Source organism: Zonotrichia leucophrys, chromosome 20 (assembly GCF_028769735.1).
Source record: "Zonotrichia leucophrys gambelii isolate GWCS_2022_RI chromosome 20, RI_Zleu_2.0, whole genome shotgun sequence".
NCBI classification, from domain to species: Eukaryota; Metazoa; Chordata; class Aves; order Passeriformes; family Passerellidae; genus Zonotrichia; species Zonotrichia leucophrys.
The window spans coordinates 11239526-11263425 of NC_088189.1; the positions used below are offsets into that span (position 1 = coordinate 11239526).

The 23900-nt window shown below is 42.1% G+C and overlaps 1 protein-coding gene across 5 annotated transcripts in view; it reads right to left on the bottom strand.

The window, feature by feature from the left end:
• PTPRT (protein tyrosine phosphatase receptor type T) overlaps positions 1 to 23900 on the bottom strand; it is a 482418-nt gene that overhangs the window by 34928 nt on the left and 423590 nt on the right. For 2 of the 5 annotated variants that reach the window (XM_064730046.1, XM_064730045.1), the window contains 4 exons: positions 22898 to 22975; positions 22658 to 22693; positions 12777 to 12964; positions 6229 to 6316 (listed from right to left, as the gene is read on the bottom strand). In XM_064730046.1, coding sequence (XP_064586116.1) covers positions 6229 to 6316; positions 12777 to 12964; positions 22658 to 22693; positions 22898 to 22975 — 390 coding nt within the window. The remainder of the gene's footprint in view (positions 1 to 6228; positions 6317 to 12776; positions 12965 to 22657; positions 22694 to 22897; positions 22976 to 23900) is intronic. The other 3 variants (XM_064730049.1, XM_064730048.1, XM_064730047.1) reach the window with 2 other exon arrangements.

Here is a 23900-nt window from a genome sequence, read left to right on the forward strand (position 1 = left end):
GCTGATGTTCCCAATTACCTGCACTCAAGGCAGCTGCACGAGGAGTGGAAGTAAATCATGTGGTTAGACAGACAACAAAAGAATTTATACTTAGAGCAATTCACAGAGACAGACAGAGAGCTGATTAAACCGGACATGTGGGTGAAATACAGGGAAACTCCCGCAGACAACTTCACACTTGCAATTCCAGGCAGCAAACTAAACTTGTTAGGAGCCACATGGAACAACAGCAAAGGAAAAGCAAACCCTGGAGCAAATGCCTGGGAGGGGAACATTTACTGACTCCTCCCAAGAGAACACCACTGTGGAAGTCTCAACTCATTGCAACAACATGAAAATGCTGTTTGCAACAACCAAAAAATGATGAGATCAAAAATGATGAGACCAAAAACATCCCCAATGAGAGGGGAAAAGGATTTCAGGTTCATCTTTTAATGAGGGACACAGACAATGTCTGCAGCTGGAGAGCTCTGAATAACCCTGGAGGAAGCACCTGCCTCTCTTCATTTAATGGAGCCAAACATCAAAATTAAGTTTCAGCACTTTGTGCCACTCTTTGGACAGAAAGTTAAAGTTGGCAGGATGAAATACATCCAGGGGGAGGCTGAATGGGGAAGACCTGGGAAGCAGGCTGAGAGCAGCTCCATGATTTCAGACAATTATGGATAATTATGGCTAAGGAAAAGATGCTCAGTAGGTGCAAAAAAGTGTTGTTGGTTTATTTTCCTTTTTCCCCTTTTTTTTAAAGTCAAATATGGGAAAAAAACATAAAGGATGAAGAAGTTTAACTGAAGATTAATGCTTTTTTGTTGTTGTTGTTTTTAAAAGGAGACACTCAGTTCTAATCATATTTTGGGACCAAATGAAAAATGCTTTAAGCTGAACTTTTCTTTCAGAGGACAGAATTCAAAATATTTCATTGCACATTTTACTAAAATGAGATTAATTCCTGAGGGAGATTTATTGCTCTTCCAAGTGAGAACAGCGCAGCAGAAAAAAAAAAATCTGTGTATATGTGAAGCACAGAAAATATTAATGATGTCTTAATGGTTTCTTTAACCTTGTTCCAAAGTTTAGGAGAACAGTCTGGATAAAAGTTCATGAAAGAAGTTCCCTTGTAAATTGCTTTTTTCCACAAAAAAACTTTGGGATTTGACTAAAAAATAAATAGGCAAATTATTATGCTCTTAGTAGTAAGAATCTTGTACTTAGGGTTTTTTGCCTACAGACTTTAAAGAGCTATTTAAAGAACAGCAAGTGCATTTATTATCTCTTCTCCCAGTGGTTAAAACTTATTTCTGATTCTTCTCTTTTTCCACTGGACTCCTCTAGCCAAGGAGACAGAATTCTTGGCAGACTGAAATGAAAGTGTTGCTCAACTCTTCACTAAATTTATCAGACATTATATCCCTGTGTGTTGAAAATGGACTCTAAGAAATATTAAAAATGAAGGGTAAACAGAAAAAAAAAAAGGAAAAGTTGCATTCAGGACCACAAAAAATAGAAAAAAACTTAAGAAATGTGTAAATGGTTTTATTTCTCCCTGCTTACTCCACTCCTCCTGCTAGTTAGCAGAACTCTAATTTATATGAAGAGTAGTTTGACTGAAAATTGGTCTTAAAACAGACTTCAAAAATGACAAGAATTTCACTGAAAAGCTCTGTGCTCCCACTTTAGCACAAAATTGTTACCGTTTTAAACTCCTGTCAAAATTCCCATTAGTGATCATTTGAAGTATCATTGCAATTTCTCCACGTCTCATTTTGACACCAGCACTGGATTAATCTCACACAACTTTCGCCACCGAAACATTACACAGCTCATCTCGACTGCCTGCCAGGGTCCCCCACTCAGGGGTGGAGAAACACACACAGACCTGCAGATTCACCCCAGTTCTGGGACAAAACCATGATTTACCCTCACTCTGTGCTCCCCTTTCTGCCCCCACTGACCCTGGAGCGTGCCATGAGAACTGGGCAACATCCAGGTGGGATGAATCACACCCTGTCAGGGCCAAATTCCTTGGATGTCACACAAATTCCATGGATATCGCACAAATTCCATGGGATATCACACAAATTCCATGGGTATCACTCACATTCCATAGATATCACAGAAATTCCATAGATATCACATAAATTCCATGGATGTCACACCAATTCAATGGGATATTACACAAATTCCATGGATATCCCACCAATTCAATGGGATATCACACAAATTCCATGGATATCACACAAATCCCATGAATATCACACAGACATGCAAGAGTTTAGGCACTACAGAAGAAATCATGGAATAAAAATGCTTGAAAATTGGAAGACTTCTGTTCCAAATCCAATCTCTGGAAGTGTCCAAGGCCAGGGTGGATGGGACTTGGAGCACCCTGGGACAGTGGAAGGTGTCCCTGCCATGGCAGAGGTGGAACTGGATGGGCTTTAAGGTCCCTTCCCACCCAAAGTCTGGAATTCTTTGCAGTTTTTTTTAAATTTCATTTCTTATCCCTGTCTGTGAGCAAGAGGTTCTCTCCACCTGTGTGCCAGCTGAAAGCTTCATCTCTTCCACCCCAAAATTCTCTGATTAATTGTCAGTTTTCCACCCCAAAGCATATGGCAGTCAGAGAATGAAAGAAACAAAGCAAATTTCTCCACTGTCTTTTTGTCACCAGCTCTATAGTTTTTAGTGGACCATCATGAGAATTCAAATAGAGGGAAGAAAGAAAGGCACAGAAAGTTCTCTCCATCAGCAGAAGCAAAACATCATCCTATCTCTTCCCATCCTCAGCTCTCAACTGAGAGCTTTTACTCTCCCACAATGTTAATGGCTCTAAATCTTGGCAAGATGGAGAGAAATCAAATAGAACCAAAGGTCCCATATAGCTTCTGGACATTTTCTCTTCTCTTGTAATAGATTCAGCTCAACATCCCTCGCCCAACAATCACTTTTCTGATGCTCTTTGAAGGTCTCAATATCTGGGCCCTAAAGCAGAATTAAGTAATTTTGCTTCAGCACATAAATGGGTACACTGCCTACGCTTGTCCCCTAAAGAAAATCCTGGCATCTCCACGACTGTCTTTGTTTTTACAGCTTTTATAAAAGTGCAGGAGCAAAGCTCATGGGCTCTGTTCATATAATAAAAGGTTCAAGCAGGGCAGCTTCCTTCAGCATGGTAAGTCTGCAACTTCTCACCATACACAGTGGATTTCTGTGGTCATGCAGACCTCAAATCCACTGCTCAGCTTTTCCTTTCCTTGCTCCAAAAACTGTTACAGATGGGAAGGAATGATGGAAAGCTGGGAAAGCTCTGTGAGTTCTCCTGCCCCTCCTCTGCATGAGCAGATCAGCTCTCAGGCTGGTCTGCAGCTTTGCTTTGCAAATGTAAGAAGAAGAGCAGGTGTTGGGGCTGGCAGTGTGATCCAGGTTTTCAGAGAGAGGCACGATGTTAATGCAGCTCTGGGAGAGCAGTGAGCCAGTAAAACAGTCCTGTGAGCGTGCTGTTACCCACGAGGCTGTAAAGACAAGATCTAATCTGCTGTGATTCACTGAGCAATGCTACTCATTGCAAGGGCTTACAAACCCACATTCTAACACCAGTCTCTGGAGCTGCTGCTGCAGAAGTCAGATCAAAACCTGACTTTCCAATTCACTCCCCAGAAGGCAGGGGATTTGTTGTACAGGAGGGATAAATGGTTAAATAAATAATGTTAATTGCTACATGAAGCCTTTTACCAAATAAACTGGTAGGGGCAACCAGTGCCTGCTCTGGGTTTCATCAGCCACTACAACTGAGGTACAACAAAACAGCTCAGGGTATAACTGTGTTCCACCTCCTCTGCTCAGGCTTTTGCCCAGTTTGTACCCACAGAGCACAATTTGTTTGCATGACCTGCCTGGAGGGAAGCACTGCCCTGCTGTTCTCAGCCCTGCTCTCCATCCTCTGCTCTGGCTCCTGCCCTGACTCTACTCAGGGAGTTTGCCCAACTCACCCACCAGTGGGGTCTGGCTCCAGGCTTAGCTGATAACTCTGAAATAATTTTACAAAATACCAGATGAATTATATGCTCCTTCCCTTGGCATCTTTCTTTTCTTCTCCCTTCCAAGCCTTCTCAATATCACTGTTGTATATTTCTAAATTCTCCTTGCTGTCTTTTAAAAGAGCTCTTGTCTCCTTCTCTTCAATAAATATTTGAAGAGAAGAAAGCCCACTCCACCCTCTCAGCCCCATTCGCAAATCTTTCCCAACAGTCCTCAAACTTGAGCTCCTTTTCTGACACTTCACACCGTGCAGATTCTTGTTCCTTAGCTCTGATTACATTTTGCATTCCCTTATTCAAGTTCATCACCTCCTATCTGCACGGCTGCTGTATTTATATTTAGAGCTAAAAGCCTCGCGTCACTCTTCCTTAGACAACAATTTGTCTTTGTGAACACCTTCTCTTTAGATAACATCCCATTTATCTTCCTTGATTTTGCTTCTTGAACTCCTCACATTTCACTTGGAGTTCAAGGTTTTCTTCATGACCATCTTCAACATAAATGAGATGGAAGCTTTTGCACAGTTTTACCTTTTTTCACCTCCTCTTTTGAATTATGCCAAGTGCTTCCTCAAAATCATCCAAAGAAACAAATCATTTCATATTTCCTTCATTATATCATACCACAGCACTTCCACTTTCAATCCAGTGTCTAGATGTGGATGATTCATCTGTCTTAGGCTCATTTAATTGGAGCTAATTGCATAGACAGGTGAACAGAGCCTCTGTCTGGACGTCTCTCTTTGCCACTGGGACACAGAAAGCTCACAGCGAGGTGCAGCTGAAATTAAGGGAGACAACCTCCATGCTAATTGTAACATTCCAGTACAGTCACTTCCATTTTCCACATGGATAAAGAACACTGGTGAACTTGGTGACCTGCTCACAAACCACACAAAGCCAGCAGCAGAACTGGGATCACATCAGGGCTCACAAATTTCAGTCTTCATTTCCAGATTCCTTCATCTTTACCATGGGGCCCCTGAACTGAGATGTTCTAGGTCATTCCCCAAAACTGGCACATGAATCACTTATTTCAAGGTTTCAGAGAGAGGAGTACTGATGTGTGAGTTGAGGTTTCTTTATGAAGAGGTTGGGGTTTCGGGTCAGTTGAGGTGTTGTTGTTTTGGTGCTTTTTTGGTGGTTTTTTTTTTGTGCTTTTTAAAAAATTTTTTAGTAAAATCTATCTGTTCTACAAGAAATACATTTTTAACCCAAGAACAAAAATATAGTATGAGATATATCACTCAGCACAACTTAATTTTGCCCTCAGAGCATTCTATAGATTTTCCCAGTCATGAAAATCTATGGCACATTCATTTATATTCTGATTTCTTATTCTGATGGTTTCAAGCTTGGCTTCTCCAACTTGATTCAGCTCAGCAGCCCTTGAGAAGAATTAATTCTCATACCTCCTCTCCCCAGTCATTATCAGGAATAATGAAACAGTGGTGAAATGCCTGGAGAGTTTGTGGAAAGCTCAGTTTTGGAGAGAAACTTTGGAAGAGGCTTCACAAATACCTGACAAAAATGAGGAAGGTGAGTTTAGTCTTGCTTTGAAGAATAAAGGTGTCCTAAATAGTTTTATGGACTCTTTCCTGCCCTACAGTTCTGCTGTGTATTGCTATTCCTGTAACATCAACAGGAACTAATCACTGAAAGAAGTAAGCCAAGAAGTTTTAGTGCATTTTCAGCTGCCTTATTATGATCCTGAGGCAGAAGTTAAGCTTGTCCCACCCTTCAAACCAGCTCTAGGGACCAGCAGTGACTGCTCCACTGGCTGCTGATCACAAGGAAGGAGAAAACCTGGCCTCTGAGCCACAGCTAAAAATCTGATCCGTCTGCAGCTCCTCTCTTTTGTGGCACTGGAAGCTGTGGGTTTTGTAGTGAAAATAGACAGAAAATGGACATCAACATATAAAAAGTGATAGAAATATTTAGCCCTTGAGCTAGAAACCTAAAGCAGAAAGCAAGGTAGGTAGAAAATGTGTAACATCATGCAAGGATGTTATGAAAACTAAGGATTAAAAAAATATGAAATAAAATAAATCCTAGGAATAAAGGCTGTAATAAATGGGCTGAACACACTCAGTACTGTTAGCCAGCTCCTGGTGAGCTTCTCAAACACACCCTTCTCCACAGCACACAGGTAGTATCCCCCAGGATGCCCAGTTCAATGTGAATTTACACCTACAGGAGATTATGTTCCCATATCTGTTCTTGTTGCGGTTCTCGTCTTCCTTGGCCGTATCCCAGGACGCCGTCTGCCCCTCGGGGAGTGCCTGCAAAATAAACATAAAGGGTTAAATCACCGGTCAAGTCAGGTGGGGCAGCTGTAAAGAAAGCAGGCAAATAAGTGTTGTGGTGTGTTCAACCTGTTCTTCCCTTCCCCGCTCTGAGGTGCCTGTCATCAGCTTACCAGCAAGGGTCGTGTGATGGTGTCCTAGTCCTGAGACCCTGCCTCACTGGTGTACTCACCTGTCCCCCCTCCCGTCTGAGCTAAATTAGAGACCATGCGCGCGATTGTTAGCAGCAGTGGCGTGCAGAATTCTGTACCATAATAAATTGGACTCTGCAATCCACCTCTCTCCCCATCGCTAGAATCTCTCCTGATAAACGAGTCTGACAGCTGGATTGCCCGCTGCACTTTCCAGCAGCAGGTATCTCTGGTAAACACGAGTGCTGCCTTGGCAGCAGGAAGGTAGATGGCCAGCACACTAACTGGTATATTGGGTTCTATCCAATATAAAGCTGCATATCAGTAGCTGACAGAACAGCTGGTGAGGAAAGGCATTCCGCATGGAAAAGCAGAGCTCGTGCAGACCATTTGCATCTCTTGTCTTCTGCCAGCCAAGAATCATTTTCCTCCTGCTACTTCACATCTGAAATGATCAGGGGCATTTGTTTCTGGCTGCACAGTCACAGGCTATCCTCACTGCCCCTGTAGAACAAGACTTGGGGAGATTTCACTTGACTACACCTCTAAGAAAACTCAGATGTTTGAAACCCAGTGCTCAGCCTTTAATATTTAAGCTGAAAATAGAGTGGTTTCATCTATTTCTGTGTTAATAATGGGTGATGCAATACAAGCCATTTGCTGGATTTCTCTGGGGAAAGATAAAGCAGCTCAGAGTTTTAGATCATGTATAAGAAAGGAAGGAAAAACAAGGTAAAGAATGCTCATGAAGCACAAGAATAAACAGCCATTTTCCTAAAATCTGCTCTTTCAGATGACGAAGGAAGAGGGAAAGGAACTGGCAGCACACAGTGCCACCCTCCCTGCAGCTCAGCCCTACAACTATTCTGCACACCCTCACATGAGTCACTTTATCCTGGAGACATGTCCAGGAGGGATTTTCAAGGCAGAGCCTGGAAAGCAGCAGTTGGAGGATGGTCCTGCCTTTCTTGGAAAAAACATGGGTGAGCAGCCCCTCCTGAACTGTCTCTCCTCCCAGATGTACCCCCTAACACGATTCTACATCACCAAAATCATCACTGGAAGTTTTATTATTTCTTGTCCTTGGGGAATTACAGAGGGTTTATACCACAGTTATTGTAAAGTCACATCTGCCTCAGCCAGCAGCGGGTAGTTTGACACAGCTGTGTTACAAAATGAATTTATATTCATCTTCACAAGCCACCCAGGTCTATTATGTGCCTGAATGCAATAGCAGAGAGACACAATTAGGATCTACAACACTGGAGTTACAATTAAACTTAATATGAGCAAAGCCCTGGCAGAGCAGATCGCTGTGAATTTCCCGCAAAGGGTTCCAGGACAGAAAATGTCAGGCACTGCAGCACTGCCACGAGCTCTGCTGACAGAGACAGGGACACTGAGTTCCTATTCAAAAGCCCAGGAGAAAGAGTAATAACTCTGTAATTGGTGAGGGCTTTGATCACACATATATTTCCTTTGCAGACTGTTGTTTCCAAAGAGCAGCTCATCTTCTGAGGAAAAACACCCAACCAAGAAACTCACACACAACAACAAAAAAAAAAAAACCTCTGAGTGAAAGAAAAGAGGTGAAGAAGGCTCATTTTCATCTTCAAAGAGCAAGGAAAAAGGTGCCTTATTTTTCCACTAATATCGAATTACAGCAGATTGACCAGAGAATGGCAACTGTCATTAGGTGCCTAATCAGAGCTATCTGAAAAGAAAAAGAAATAAAAGAAGATCCTTTCTCATGACTTCCACATGGGAGAAGCTATCTTGGCTAGAGAAAATATATTCAGGTCCAATAAATCCCTTTTCAACAAACCGTATCCTTTCATTTGATTTGAACATGCAATTCTCCACTGAAATTGATGTTTTTATATTTGCTGATGGAGCCTCCGAAGATTTACGAGTCCAGGATTTTTCATTGCATTCAATCCCACAGAAATCCCTGCTTTCCAGAGAACTGACCAGCTCTGAAGGGAGGGAGCACAGCTCTGCTTGGTGGTGAACACAAACCACCTTTGCCCCTTACATCCCCACTTTTATAAACATCAGATGAACAAACTGGAGGAACTCCATGTACAACCCAAATAATTTCCTCATATCCCAAAAAATGCAGCACCAAGAACTGGAGCTACATTAAAAAGAAAGACAAGAATATGGATTATAATTGGCTTGCATCCAGAAAACGAGGAGAATGGCTAATGCTTTGTTCCTTCAGGTTTTTATGGTGCAATAAGTATCTCTATAATTGTGAAAAGAGTCCTGCTTCTATCTGCATTATCATCAATGTTAAATCAGGACAGATCACTCAGGCACTGGTATTTAATCCATTTTTCCTAGGATATTCTCCCCCTTCTTTCTCTGACTTGGTAACAAGACTTCTAGTGTTCAAAAAAAAAAAAAGATACTTGATTTTTAAGCTTTTTCTACTTCTAAAACTGCCTAAACTTCTCTTAGAGAAGTTTTGTGAAATCTACATTGAAATATCTTCCCACTAGTGGAATTTAGGTTACAGTGAAGCTTTTTAAGCTAAATTGATCTAAATTTTAGCTGAAATTACAAGCATAGATCTCTCAAAGTCAGCTTCATCTCAATCAAGCTTCCTAAGCACCACAGCCCAGCCATAACTGAAGTGTTCCCATTAAACTGAGGCTCGCTGCAAGCCAATTTGAATTTTGGATGGATGCATTTAGTTAGTTTGCTGTTTGCTTTCAATTTAAATACAAAAAATTCCAATCCTTCATTTTCACTGATCCACCTTAATGCTGCACTTTTGCTGCCAAAGGCAACAACATCAATTCAAAGCTTTTCTGTTCATCTCAAAGTGTGCCATGGAGCCCTGGCCCTCCCTCTGAAGCCATTCCCTTCTCAACAGTGGTGGAAAAACTCTTCCTACAAATCTGATAGGAGCCAGAATTATGAATTACCTGGGCTAAAAAACACAATCTGGAAAAAAAAAAAAGGTATTTCAGCCATTCATTTTGCAGTGTCCCATCATAGCCCGGACCATCAGATCTATTCTTCTGGCCACATGCAAATGTGTAGGCAGAAATCAAAGGGTTAAAGCCAGGGGTGAATTCCACTCTCTGAAGGCTCTCAGCACTAAGATGTTTGAGGAAAGGAGCCACAAAATCTAAAATAACTAAACAGTCTCAGTAATGCAGCAGGAGAATGTGCATTAGTGACATCCTAAATCATAATGGAAAATGAGTCTGGATAATTAAGCCTATTATCTCCTTAGCCAGTAATTGGTGCTTGCAATAAGTCTGTGGGACTGGTCCCACAGCTCCCAACAAATCAGAGCTGATATGTTCTGGAAAAGGGACTGGTGACATTTAAATGTGTCCTGTTTAAATGTTTATGGCTATTCCCAACCCCAAACGGTGCCATCTACACCCAGCACCGCTGACAGATTTTTCTCCCCTATTCCTTTTGTTTTATCACTGAACAGAAGCAGCAGCCAAAAAGGCTCAAAGTCCCACTTTGCCCTCAGGTGCAGCCCTAAAATAACACAGACACAGGGAGTGCTGACAGATTCTCCCACTACTCACACCCGGTTAACACTCGTTTCACACCAGCACTCACACCCCTCACTCCATCCCCTCCTGCTTCTCAGCTCCTCCTGCAGCTACCAGGAATATTTTTCTAGATGCCTTCAGCAAAACAAGCTGCCTGTGCTCACACGTGTAGGTGCAGGCATCCTTTAAACAAATATGGAATGCAATTTCCAGGTTACTCGGCGGAGATGGGAAGGCACAGAGATAAGAGATTGTCATGTGTGACTGATATGCTCCGTTCAAAGTGATTTTTCATGAGAGTAAAATTATTTGGTAACATGTCACCAAACAGGCTGCAATTTATGCTATCAATTTGCAAAGTAAGTAGAAAATCAGCTCCTTAGAAGAAGAAGAAGGAAAAAAAAGAGCATATTTGGAGGTGACACTGATATTAGTGTCTGAAAACACACTTTAAAAGAGACATCAAATTCTTTCTCGAGATTTTATCAGCTGCTCTGCAAAGCGTCTTGCAAAGCCAATTTTGCAGCTCTGTGCTCCTGCAGATGCCAGGCTGAGCCCGCACTCACAGGCAGCTCAAACCTCCCACCTTCCAGGAGCTCTCCTGCTCCCTGACACCCTCCCAGTGTTATCTGGAGCTGAGGTGCTGCCTCCACCCCATCTCCAAACCCAAATCCCACCATGGAAAATGCCTGGTGGGACAACACAGGGGATTTGTGAGCTTGTGGCATTCTCCAGGCCGTTCCTTGTGAAGAAAGGAATGATGCAAAGCTGTGTAATGCCATCATCCTTGCACAGGTCTGCAGACTGCACTTTGTGGGGAAGGCAGAGCTCGTGGAGCTGAGAGTTGCATTGACATTTTTCATGCTAATGTGCTATTTTGATAATTACCCATGCCAGCACCAGAAAATTACATATATGCCAGCACCTGTTTTTCTTCTTGAACATCAAGAACTGGGTCTTAGGGCAACTGTAATTGAGCTCAATGCAGTTTTGGGTACTCCTCATGGAAATGGAGGCCAAGGGGGGGGCTAAGTAAATCTCCTCAGAGAATTATTAACCTTTTTCAATATTAAACAAAGCTCTTTATATAGGTAGCTTAATTAGCATGCTTGATTATGGGGCAAGAGTGCCTAGACCTGGTTAACATACAGCTCCAGAAACATGTGCTATGACAGTTTTTGATGCCATATGATTAAAAAAGCACTCCCTGGTGAGGACCAGGAAAAGACAGGCTCCCAATTACAGCAAACCTCAGCACTGAGGACACAAACCCCATGGACTCATACTTGCAGGGTAGAAAAGTGAGCTGTTTTCATTAAGTAACTTATTTTCACAGCTGTTACATTATTTTTAAATAGTTTTAATGCCACTATGCATATTAATTTCTTATTGCCTTCCCACGAGCTTATTACATTCATTATAATTATCACTTGCTAGAGCTGAGTCTCACATATGTTTGATGCTATTTCCCTCTTCTGTTTGCTCTGCTCTAAATGTGTTTTCCTCTTCCAAATCATCCCCAACATCATGTCTTCTGGTCATGTGGATTATATTCCTGGTAATTCCAGTTTGCAGGGGGAAGAGGTGAGGGGAAATAGGACAGCTTTCATTTTTCCAGCATAGGTTTTACTCATTGTTGATAGAGGATGTCAGTCAAGCCTATTCTGAGCCAGAGGTTTGATCATATTGGAAAATTTCACCTCCATTTAAGCTACACAAATACCTGACAATTGTGCATTGAGGTCATTGCTCTGTGATTTCACGTGATCAATTATGAGAGAGAACTTGGAGCTCCCAAAAAATTCAGGCAAAGCCCTTTCCTTTTCTCACAGCCTGGCTCACACTACTCAAGGAAAACATCCATAAGGAAGGGACTGTGGGAGTGCATGTTCAGCACCTGCTGAATATTCACTGTCTGCTCTTTATGGGACAGAGGGATGGGCACAGTGTCACCCAATTACTGCTGTAGTGATCACCTTCTCTTTGGAATAGGGACCCTCCAAAGACTGACACTGCTGCAAAACCCTGCCCTCAGAACATCAGAAAGAACAGCATTAGGAGGGTGAATTAAGGAAAAGAAGCTCTCAAAATCAGTTACTCTCCTGTCCCAAGCTTCTACCCCTCATGAGTGCAACTTTCCTACTCAGTTGTGAAAAATGCCAAACACTTGTTTTTAAAATTTTAAAAGTTTCACAGTAATAAAATGGTTATAAAAGTAGTAATACAATTAGAGTAATAATAATTTGGACAATTTGAATTACGACAATATGAGACAATAGAAACAAGGAGTTAAGGACAGTCTGGGTACCTCTTTCTGGGCAATATAAGCCTGAAAAAGGCCCCACATTAACAGAGGATTAACCCTTAAAACAACAGCCTGTTGCATAGTTGTACACCTCATACATGATGCATAAATTCCATTCAAACACAGGATTCTGTCTGGTCAGTGTCAGCTTCTTCCTCTGAATCCTAACAGCGCCTTCAAGCCTGAGCAAGGCTGGAAGAAGTTCATTTCTTCTGATAAGGGAGCAATCAATTCTCTGTCTCTGAAAGATTCAGGTGTCCTGTAGCTGCTATTTCGCTGCGAGTCCTTTCTTTAAAAAAGTATCTTACATAGCATAGCTTCTATTTTAACATTTTGCTATAACCTAAAACTATATTTAGCGCACTACTTAACACAGCATAACTTTCTAACACAACACATATAATATTCATTTGAATATTTACGAAAAGCCAGTCATAAAACATGCATTTTCTCACGTGAAGGAAAGTTCCTCTCACCTCGTACTCCTCCTTGAAGCCATAGCCCTGTCCCCTCTTCATCTGGGTGATGTGCTGCAGCAGGTCTGCCACGCGGATGGCGGGCTGGAACTGCCCCCGGGGGTAGGACATCTCCACGGGCTCGCAGCTGCGGTACGGGTGGGTCTGGATGGTCAGCGTGGGCTGGGCCAGCTCCCCGTGGCTGCTGTCTGTGGGGACACAGCGGGCACAACAAGCTCTCAGCTACCTGCTATTCCCAGTTTCATCCTCGCTCTCTTTATTTAACACCACCCCGCAGGGCGGCGTGGGCAAAAGGAAGTAAAGAAATGAATAGAAAACACAGGTTTATCTAAAATGCCAAGAAGGACTACATCATGCTTGAATATTTTTTTTGTTTCAAGCAGACAAACCCAAAAAGACACGGAGAGAGTGAACAGCCAGTCAGGCTAACAAGGAAATGGCACATCTCCACAGCAACTCCAGCAGAGCTACTGTCTTCCCAAACCTGCAAAGAACATGGCTCAGAGATACACAGGGATGAGCATGAGATCCAGGCAGGATTTGGGGTGTACAGCATGAGATAACTGAGAGGGACCCCCGTGAACAGCAAGCAAATGATTAGCATTTCAAATAAGTCAGGATGCTCAGGGAAAGTCAACTGTTCTGCTAGTTCAGGCCTAAAATTTTGTATGTCAATGACAACGATGTAATATTATCAGGAAAAAGAAATAAACCAGCGTAAAAATAAAGTTATCTTGTGTGCAGAAATTTAAATTTCATATATGTAAACTTAATAGAAAAATTCATTTTGAAGGAAGTGGATTTAAAGAAATCTATCACCATGCAGATGGAATTGCAACTTCATATCCCCAGCAAAACTGTATGTACAACAAAATATTCCCAGTGAACTAAGAGAAAGAAATAATAACTTCAATAACCAAACAATTGACTGTAACAATCTTTAACAACAGGAACTCAGACTAAATGAAAAATTCAATGACTTATCTAGCAGAGCTGTCCAAATTTAAGTATTTGGCCAAATATAGCAGTGTTTTTTCTAGGACTGCAGGGATCTGAGATGCTCAGCTCCTTTCACACTAAAACCTGCATCAATTCTTTCTGGCCTTACCCAGACCAAGGTATTAGCAAACAGAAAATGCATCTCCCTCAGACTGTTCACAAAAGCCCCTTGAGCTTCCACAAACAGGGTTTGTTTCTTACAGCAAGTTCACTGACAAAGAGCTGAAACACCACCCCTTGAGAGCAACACTGCGGCCACGTTTTTAAAGGGATAAAGAATAAATAAATCAAATTGCAATTTCAGGGTGATTTCTGTGAGGGAGAAATAATCTTGGAATGCTCTTGTAAACACTGCTCTGCTTGAGAAACCGCTGTGCAGTTTGGGCAGGGGCTGCCCATGTCCCTGCTGCAAAGGTGGGCAGGAGCAGAGAGCTGAGGGCATCCCACCGTGTCCTCAGCACAGACATGGCAAACAGCAATTCAGCTGGTTTATTATTAGATTAGGGCAAGATGTGAAAGCAGGGATATGCTCTGTTTGGTAGCTGCAGGACTGTGAGGAGATAGGAATGCCAGCAGTGGACACTGCTGCAGGGCAAGCTCATCAGCAGTGGGACATCAACACGGTTGGGGGATGAATTATCAGAGATGCTGAACACAGCCTGCTCCTCTGAAATAAATTAGCACAGCGATCATCTGCTTTGAAGATTAGACTCGTGAATTTCGGGATTTCTGAGTCCCAGGTTCTCATAAACACAGTCACATTCCCAGGACACACAGATTTACAGAACTACGGCTCAAGCAAAGCAACCCTCAAACACAAAATGTGAATAAATTTGGGATTTAAGGAAGAGTAACATCCAAAGCATTTGTATAATCATCCCTAATGCTCTGACTAATGACAGTGTGAGAACTCTGAACAGAGGGAATTTCAAGGCTTATTAATTCCCCTAGTTGGATTCGCTTTCCCAGTGCATCTTTGCTCCCCTATTCCCTATTAACCTCCTGTAATGAAAAGGAGAAGATTTTTATCGCGGACCATTTCCGACAGACGTACTATGCTTAATTTTCCATCATTAGGTTTAATACAAACCCAATTTCACAATTGGCTTCTCCGAGGAACCTGCAAGTAATGCCACATTTTTATCAGCCCCAATTAAAAAACATTACGAGATCCCAATTCAAGAGGGAGCCTTAAAACTAATGTGTGGTTCTGGTGCTAATTCGGGCAGGGCACACGCAGAGCACAGGCGACTTGTAAAATGGAGCTCAGATCAGCCAGCTGCTTTGCAGGCAATTACTAATTTCTCTCTTCATCAGTTCCTTTAATTCTGGTGTACTTGGCTCTCTTCTCAGAGTAATGTGTCACGGGGAGAGGTGAGAGCCAGGAAAGTGGCGGCTCGTTCTTTCCAGATAGCTTCCCTTAAGGTAGGCACTCATGGTGTGGAGGTGGGACTAAAAGAAGGTGCTCAGCGGCAAAGAGGGGTCTGTCTCAGGTCTTTGAGTCCACAGTGACAGCTGGTCTCTTTGGTCAATGAGATAAAAATTGGTGCAAGTCCCTCTGATTGTAGGAGCAGCTCTTGTGGCACAGAAGCTCAGAATGGTTTGGGCTTGGAAGGAACCATCTCATATCAATATCCCAGATTGCTCCAAGCACCATCCTACCTGGCCTTGGACACTTCCAGGGATGCAGGGGCAGCCACAGCTTCTCTGGGCACCCTGTGCCTCAGCACCCTCCGAGGGAAGAATGCAAGGTGTGGTCTGTGGCAGCACCAAGCACTGTTTGTGTGCCTCACACAATCAGGTGATTCTGCTTGAAGAAAAGCACCACACAATGTGGGTCATCCCTCTCTCCACCCTGGGACACACAGCTGAAACTGTTCAGGCCATCACCTCCTCCAATCCTCCGTGACAAACACATCATACGTGGCACCTGAGCTACCTGCAAAAAAATCCCAACCCCAACAACAACAGCAGCGCTGGACTCTCAGTTACTCCCACCAGCATTTTATCTAGGCCAAGCAAAATGTAGAGGGGCTTTTCTGGACACAAATTGCTCTGTGTGAGCTGAGCTTAACACTTCCATGTTCTGCTAATAAAGGCTGATGCAGGTTACACGTTGTTCCCTCTCCATCTAATCACCCCAGAGTGTGGAGCTAAGCGCGGTAATGAGGCGCTCGGCGAGGCCGGCGCCTCTCAGGATGTGTTTGCAGCAATTCTGTGAACAATTCAAAATGCAGGTGGGAGGGGAGGTGGCAGCACACTAATCTCTCACTAGGACAGTCAACCAAAAGAGTCTTTGGAGGGCTGGCAAGCAGGCTTTGCTTTTCCTTCTGGGTGCAGCTATAAAGCACATCTCATTCCTTTTGGCGCCGTTATCACTGGGAAAGACAACAAAGGTTCCAGCAAAGTCAGGCTGCTGCTTTAATTGTTGCGCTAAAAGCAAGTTAAAGAAGTTAAAGTAATTTTCCACAGTCCCTTTTCTCTGTCTGCTTCTCACAAACATTTCCCCGGTCCCCTGCAAATGAGAATGACTTTGCAGGACAAATTGGCCAAGACTTTGCACTAAATTTTTGGCAGTGCCTATAAAGCATGTGTGCCTTTGGTGAGTTTTCAGTGTGCCTTTGGTGAGTTTTCAGTGAGAAAAGCAAAACAGAAAACTAGTTTTTGTTTGTTTTTTTTTTTTTTTAATGGGAAAGTTGCAGGAAATAATTCACTCTAATACTCAGAAACTAATAAATGTGGAGGGTCATGCACCAGGTGTTTTTTTAAAATTATATTTCATGGGCACATTTATCCTAGTTATATATCCTTTTGCTTTTGATAGGAACACACCCCACCACATTTCACTGCATTCCAAAGATGGAATACCATTCCAAGAAATAATTCAAATTAAAACATTTCAGGAGGTGGTGATTCCATTCTGACCCCAAAAATTGTGGCAATGGTTAATTACCCTTGCTGACTAAACATTTCTTAATTGCAATTTGATTCTGCGTAGCTTCGATTTGCAGGCACTGAATCTTATTATACCTTCTGTTAGATTAAAGAGCCCTCTGAGCATTTGTAATCCTGACCCATGCAGGCACTGATCAAATCACTTCTTCAGTCTCTCTTTGATAAAGTAAATCAATTGAGAGCTTCTGAAGTCTCATTAGGGCAGGCTGCTCAGGGCCCCGGTTCCTTCCTAGAACAATCTCCAATTTTCCACAGTTCCATTTGTGCAGCTGTAAATAAGGCAGGTATTCTGCATGTGGCTGGGAACACGCTGTTGATGACAGGATTGCTTCTAAAATCAGCAGCTTGTGACAGCAAAGGGTGTTGCCAGCTTGTTTGTTAACCCTTTTCAGTGCCACTCTTATTCCACATATTAAGATGTCCTTTGCCAACTCAGATGTTTTGATTCTGGAAGCTGGCATTTTCATGAAGTGTCCCCACCCACTAAGCTTAATTTTCTTTCTAACTCCCTGAATTTTCTACGATTTTAAAGTCTTTTACTATCAGAAGGAGATGAGCTTTAAAGTTCCTTCCAACCCAAACCATTCTGTGATCAGCTTGAGAGTTCACCTAACACCCTGAAATTTTGTAGAAGACAGTAAATTAGTGATTCCCTGTCTCTTACACAGTTTGGCTGATTGGGAAACTCTTCAGGTATCTTGGCTCATGTGTTTAGTGTGAAACTACAGATAAGCAAATGTAACAATGCTGACCTCACATATTCTCAAATTCTCCCTGCCTATGAAATGGTGATTTTTGTGAATGCCTTTGCTGGGAAATAATAATGAACCTGCTGAAATCAACCCTGAGGTCTTGTTGTGCCCAGAAGTAACAGAGTCCAGCACACAGAGAGGAGCTGGAGCAGAGGTCACTTCAGTGAAATCTTCCCCCACCTGGTGAGCAGCCCTGACAGTGAGTTATTATTGCTTGCCTGCTGCTGCACCACCTTGTGTTCTGTACTTTTGTGCTTCTCAGGCAAGTAAAATAAATATGTTTGCCTCCACAGAAAAACTGATGAACTTCTCCATAAATGTCACAGATAAGATGAAGAGCAGCTGAGAAATTAGATTGCCAGTGTGGAAGTGGCTCTGTATGATCAGAGCCCTGTGCAACATCCCAGTGAGGCTGCTGGGAGGGGTCCTGCCCACCCAGAGCACCTTTAGGGATTAAAGCTTTAGATGCTTTTATAGAGATCATTTGTTTTGTAAACACAGTTAGACTGAGAAATGGATATCTGGGCACAGAGTGTGATGTTGTCTCCTGACCAGAAAACCCAGCCATGCCTCTCACAACTAAAAGCAAAGCTGCACTCTTGTGTCATCTTCTACACTTCTCTCAAAACTTTTGCTTTAAGGTCCACAAATTCCTCCTGTGACTAAAATGACAGGGCTATAATATCTGCTTATATTCTTTATTCTCTTAGCCTTGGCAAGTGATAAGATGCGATTCGACATCCTTTGCACAAAATAAATTATGTTTTGAGTGGTGTTTGTGATGGATTTAATTACACACAGAGCCAGTCTCTCCACACTAGAGCAAAGGCTGTCAATTCTTTGACATCTTCCGAGGGTGACTAGAGCATGGCTAATACCTCTTCCCTCTACACCAGGGATATGGTGCAAGATGAAAAATAATTTGCTTTTTTGTGTGTGTCAAGGCTTTATTATATGATAAATACCCAGCTCTAATATTCTATCTACAATACCAACAGAGGTATGGCAAACTGAAGGCAAAACACCATTTATCTAATGATATCAACTGAGCTCTGGAAAGGCACAGTCCTTAACAAAGCCTTCTGACAGCAGGCTTGACAGAGCACAGAGGGTGCACCTTTCATTTCAAAGGCATGAAGAAGCCACATGTCCATATTTTTTAAAAAGTAAGTAATTTTTTTATAGATTTTAGAACTTTGTAAGAATTGCTTGGCTAACACCAAGCATAAGAGTATTCTAATCTTATAAGAGCATTCTAATAAGAATATTAAAGTATACTAATATTATAAGTGTATTCTAGCATAAGAGTATTGTGATCTTATAAAAAACTATTACATACATTTTATTCATCAGGTAACATAGAAGAAAATCCTGTTAAAGGTGCAAAGAAGATGCTTTGGTGAGGTGGGCAATGATTTGGGATTATTTGGTAGAAATGTGAATGTGAAGCTCTTTAGATGTGTGGAGCTCACCAAGCCAATTCTGTCTTTGCCTCCTCAGTGAAAAGAGGCTGCCAGACCAACCCACCTTCCAGAGACATTCAGTTACATCTGGAAAACAACTGGAAACTTCAAAACAGCACATGAAACTACAAGCCACTAAAGACTGGAAGAGAGGGGTTTCCAGTTCTGCAGGCAGGAAGAAATGTAAGAGAAATTCAGCTCAAGGCCCAGCCTGCCAAGATCTGAACCTTTGGTGCTCACTCTGCTCCTGACAAACCCCAGCACAAAGAAATGCTGGGAAAACCTCTCCCACAGCTCCTTATTAGAGGCTAGCTTGGCCTGGAAGGCTTCTGATGCAACTGAGCAGGTCAAACCATGGAATTTTTGAGCATCCATTGCATAAAAATCACTCATCCCACAGTAAAAAGTCAGTGGCAGAGGCACCTGCTAAAGCAGCAATACTGGCTTCTTATCATCTTTGAGTTATTCAAACCAGACTGGGGGTGTACACACAGCAGAGTGGTTAGGGGTGGGCAAAAAAGCTACAGGAGTCTAAAATCCATGGAAAATTTCCATGTCTTTCTAAGCACAGCCAGTTTTTTTTGTCTGAGTCTTTTTATCAGAGAGCTCTCTGTGCTTGTTCTGCCCATCTGCAGGCACTACAATCCCTGTCCTGTCTGGAGGGTGGTGACTCTTGTGAGGACCCTCATGAGCAGCTGGAACGAGAACAAGGCTCAATGTCCTTTTTTGCTGCCAGGAGATGCCAAGGGAAGGACATGCTGGTTCCCCTGCAGAGATCCCCTGATGAGATCTCCTGAACATCTTCAAGAGATGCTGGACATGAATCGTTTCCCCAGAAATAATCCCTAAGGTTGTGCTATCTCACCTTCAAGTGAAAATCCACCTCATTTATTTTTTAGTGTTAGATAATACTAAAAAATAGTGTTATCTAACACTATTCCCTTCTCCAGTAAGGATGTTTGAGCAAAACATTTAAAATGCAGACTTGTCCACAATTGGAAGAGAAAATGGCTTCACTAAAAACATTAATAAAAAAAACATTAATCAGGAATTGAGATAGAAGCAAATCCCAAATCTCCTGTATCTTACATGTCACAGCCAAGCCTAGGAAGCCATGCAATACTGCAAATATAGAACATTTATTAGCAGAAAGCATAATAGATGGGAACAAACAGTACTGAATTGCAGGTACAGATATTGGTAGTGGTATGACTAATCCCTTTTCAAGATATGTTTTTCTTCCCAGGGAATTAATATTAATAAACATCAAAAATTAAACTTCTTTTGCTCATACAGCCACATCTAACATCTGATGGATTTGTCTGAGAAACCAGAATGCCAAGGTTATAATTTGTCTGCAAGTCACAAGATAGAAATTTCTCCAATGTAAGGGGCTGTTTCACAGGCTGTTAAATTCAGGTGGAACTGGGACAGTGACCAGTCTGTGTAATTTATGTCTTTAAAGTGCTCTGTACTTAACTTCCCATGTGTAAAACAGGGATATCAATCCTTACACAGATATAGTGCTTAGTAGAAATTTGAAATAATTTTGAATACATAAGCACAAGGCTGGTTAGATTCCTATTTCCTCTTTTTCATTTGTAAAATGTGGGGTTTTAAAAGTTTTGGGGGCTTTTGCTGTGGCAGGAGAAGCACAGAGGGAAACTGTTCATTGCTCTTTGAGCTTCAGAGTAGCAAGAGTGCAGTTCACACCTTAATTCCATCAAGGCAGAGGGGGGAAAACAGCTCCCCCAAGGAATGACCAGGCTTTTCCAGATGCTAGACAGACAGAGTTTGGTATCTTCCATCAAACTGCAGCTCAGGGCCTTGTTTCTAAAGTGCAGCCAAAAGAGAAACCTGCCTTTAGGCTTTTCTGTTGATGACACTGAGCCTCTGAGGGAAATGAGAGCAAACCTTCTGGGAAATGGACACCTTTCCTTCCCCACCCCATTCAGAGCATTTTGGCAGGCAGCAGAATGAATGTGTGTGTTGTGGCAGCCCCTCCAAGCCTCGGTGCCAAGTGAGAACCAAGGAACAGCCTGGTTGTCATTTCTTCCTGGACTAACTGTGGCCCTTCCCCATGTTCTGAGTGATGTTTGAAGCAGTCACGGCAGGTTACTGTGTCTGGAAGGAACATTTATTGTGGATAATCCAAAAGGATAAATCTCACTGGCTAGATTCTGATCAGCCACACATCATCTTTCTGCTCCATAGAGGAAGAATTAATAAATCAGAGAATCAGAGAGGTTTGGGTGAGAAGGGAACTCAAAGACCATCCAGTTCCACCCCTTACCAGGGGCAGGGACACCTTCCACTGTCCCAGGCTGCTCCCAGCCCTGTCCAGCCTGGCCTTGGGCACTGCCAGGGATCCAGGGGCAGCCACAGCTGCTCTGGGCACCCTGTGCCAGGGCCTCAGCACCCTCACAGGGCAGAATTCCTTTCTGATATCTCATAGAGCCATAGAACACCCTCTGCCTCCCAGGACCTGCCTGTTTGTTATCCTCTCAAATCCATCCCTGACTGCCTGAAAGATTTAGCATTTAACTCTCAGCATACACAGAACCAGGTGGAGCCACTTCCCAAAACCCAGCCAAGAATTTCTCCAAATAACCTTTATCCATGCAACTTCACCCAAAACTGCAGGCCCCCACCTGCTGCACATGTGCAAATCCTCATGTAAATGTGCAAGCCTTGAGGCAGTTCCAGCTGAGCCTCACACACAGCACAGAGGGGTGGTTTTAAATGGAAACAGGATAATTCAGAGTAGACAAAGAAGAAACTGTCTACAAAAAGGCACAGGTTGCCCAGAGGGGTGGAAGATGCCCAATGCCTGAAACGTTCCAGGTGAGGTTGGATGGGGCTCTGTGCAATCTGGTCCATAGCAAAGTGCTCCTGCCCATGGCCTAAAGAGCTTTTAAAGATCCCTTCCAACCCAAACTATTCTGTGGTTCTGTGTCAGCTGCACAGGCACAACCAGCTGGGGGAGTGGGAAAGGGGCCCAGAACCCCAAATCTCATGGACAAAAAGCCCAATATATGTCACCGTGGTATTTTCTGAAAAATCCCTTCACCAGGATTTCTTCTCCTGGCAAGATGAGAAGCCTCAGCTTCTCCATGTTTTGCTGCTCTGGAATGTGGTCTGGAGATTGTTTATCCAAACATGTGAATTGGTTTTAATTAATGACCAATCATGGTCCAGCTGTGTCGAGCTCTCTAAGTCAGTAATGGGTTTTTATTATTCATTCTTGTTAAGCCTTCCAATGTATCGTTTCTCTTTCTTTAGTATAGTTTTCGTATAGCATAATATATAATATAATATAATATAATATAATATAATATAATATAATATAATATAATATAATATAATATAATATAATATAATATAATATAATATAATATAATATAATAATAAATCAGCCTTCTGAGAACCTGGAGTCAAATTCTCATCTCTCACCTCATCCTGGGGACCCTCACAAACACCACAAACATATCCTTGAAAAAATGACTAAACCTTAATTTCTGAATTTTTCTTTCATTTGAAAGCAATTAACAGCAATAACAAAACACAAATGAAACAAAAATTTTCTGATGAACGCACGAGCACAGGATTAATTCTGATTTTGGAAGCCAAACACTTCAGAGTGTTATTTTCATTTCACAGAGAGTGTGTTTGCTCTCCAGCTCAGCCCAGCACACCATACCTGTCCTCTTACCTAACAGCGTGGTCGATGGGACGGTGTCTGATGAAACTTTGAGATGGAATTCCGTTCACCCACACGACAGGGATTCAATGGAAATCAACAGAGGATCAACAGGAAAAGAAAAGTTACAGAAAATGAAAACAAGGTTAGCTGTGCCTCACACTCAGAAGCCTCGGTCTGTTATAGGTTATATTGGGTAACGTACAAAAGCAAAGAAAATTTAGGAATGAAAGAAAAGTCTGGCACTAGTACCTGAGTAGTAGGAATTCAACATAGATTTGCTCTGAAGGGTTTTGCTTTGGACAGAAAATGAACAAGGAGAGGGTGATGCTAGGTAGGAAAGACATAAGGAAAAGACTTTAGACATATATTAAGAGAGAGAAAGAGAACAGGGAGAATGTTCCTCAAAGAACACAGTAATATGGGATATATAAGGCTTATCAAAATGAATTATATTTTTCATTTCAACATGCATATTACATTTATTACATTGTCATCATGATGGATTTTCTTTAATATAAGCACTCCAGACCCCAAATATAGGATTATAGTTACTGTAAATCAATGTGTTCCTAAATAGGATACACACAGGGCTACATTCATAGGTCTATATTCTAAATGTTCTTTTTTTTTTTTTAAAGCAAAGGAGCAAACTTAGGGTTTTGTCTCTAAGAGGAAATTCCTCAAAAATGACCCCCAGAATACAAACTACAGAGAATCAGTATTGACAGTAAAATAAACCTACTCAAACACAATGTACCACAAAAATACACAGGTGGGGAAGCAATTTTTTGGTTAAAACATGACAACATTACAAGGGACTTGTTCTTCAACCCAGAACTGTTCATAGAAAATCCTATAATCCCTTCCCCTGTGAGCTGGGTTCTGTTAAGCATCCTTGCCTTCTCCCATTACAGCATTAACTTTCTCTGGACAAGAATCCACAAATTTCCATATTAATCAAATATTTTTTAAAAGGAGGAAGGGCTCAACATCTTCGTGGTAGATTCTTGTCTTGATAGTAAATTTATGAGGCTGGTTTATACCTACAGCAGCAAACATGCACATTCTTATGGTAATCCATCACTTTTGAAGGCATATTCTTTTGTTATCACTCTGCATTCACTCTCAGAGTTACAGGCATTTATATATCTCCTCCTCAGAATGTTGGGAAACAAGCTAATACAAATCTCAGTACATCAGAAAGATGACAACAGATAACACAGGAAAAACTATTCCATAGCCCAACAGAAGT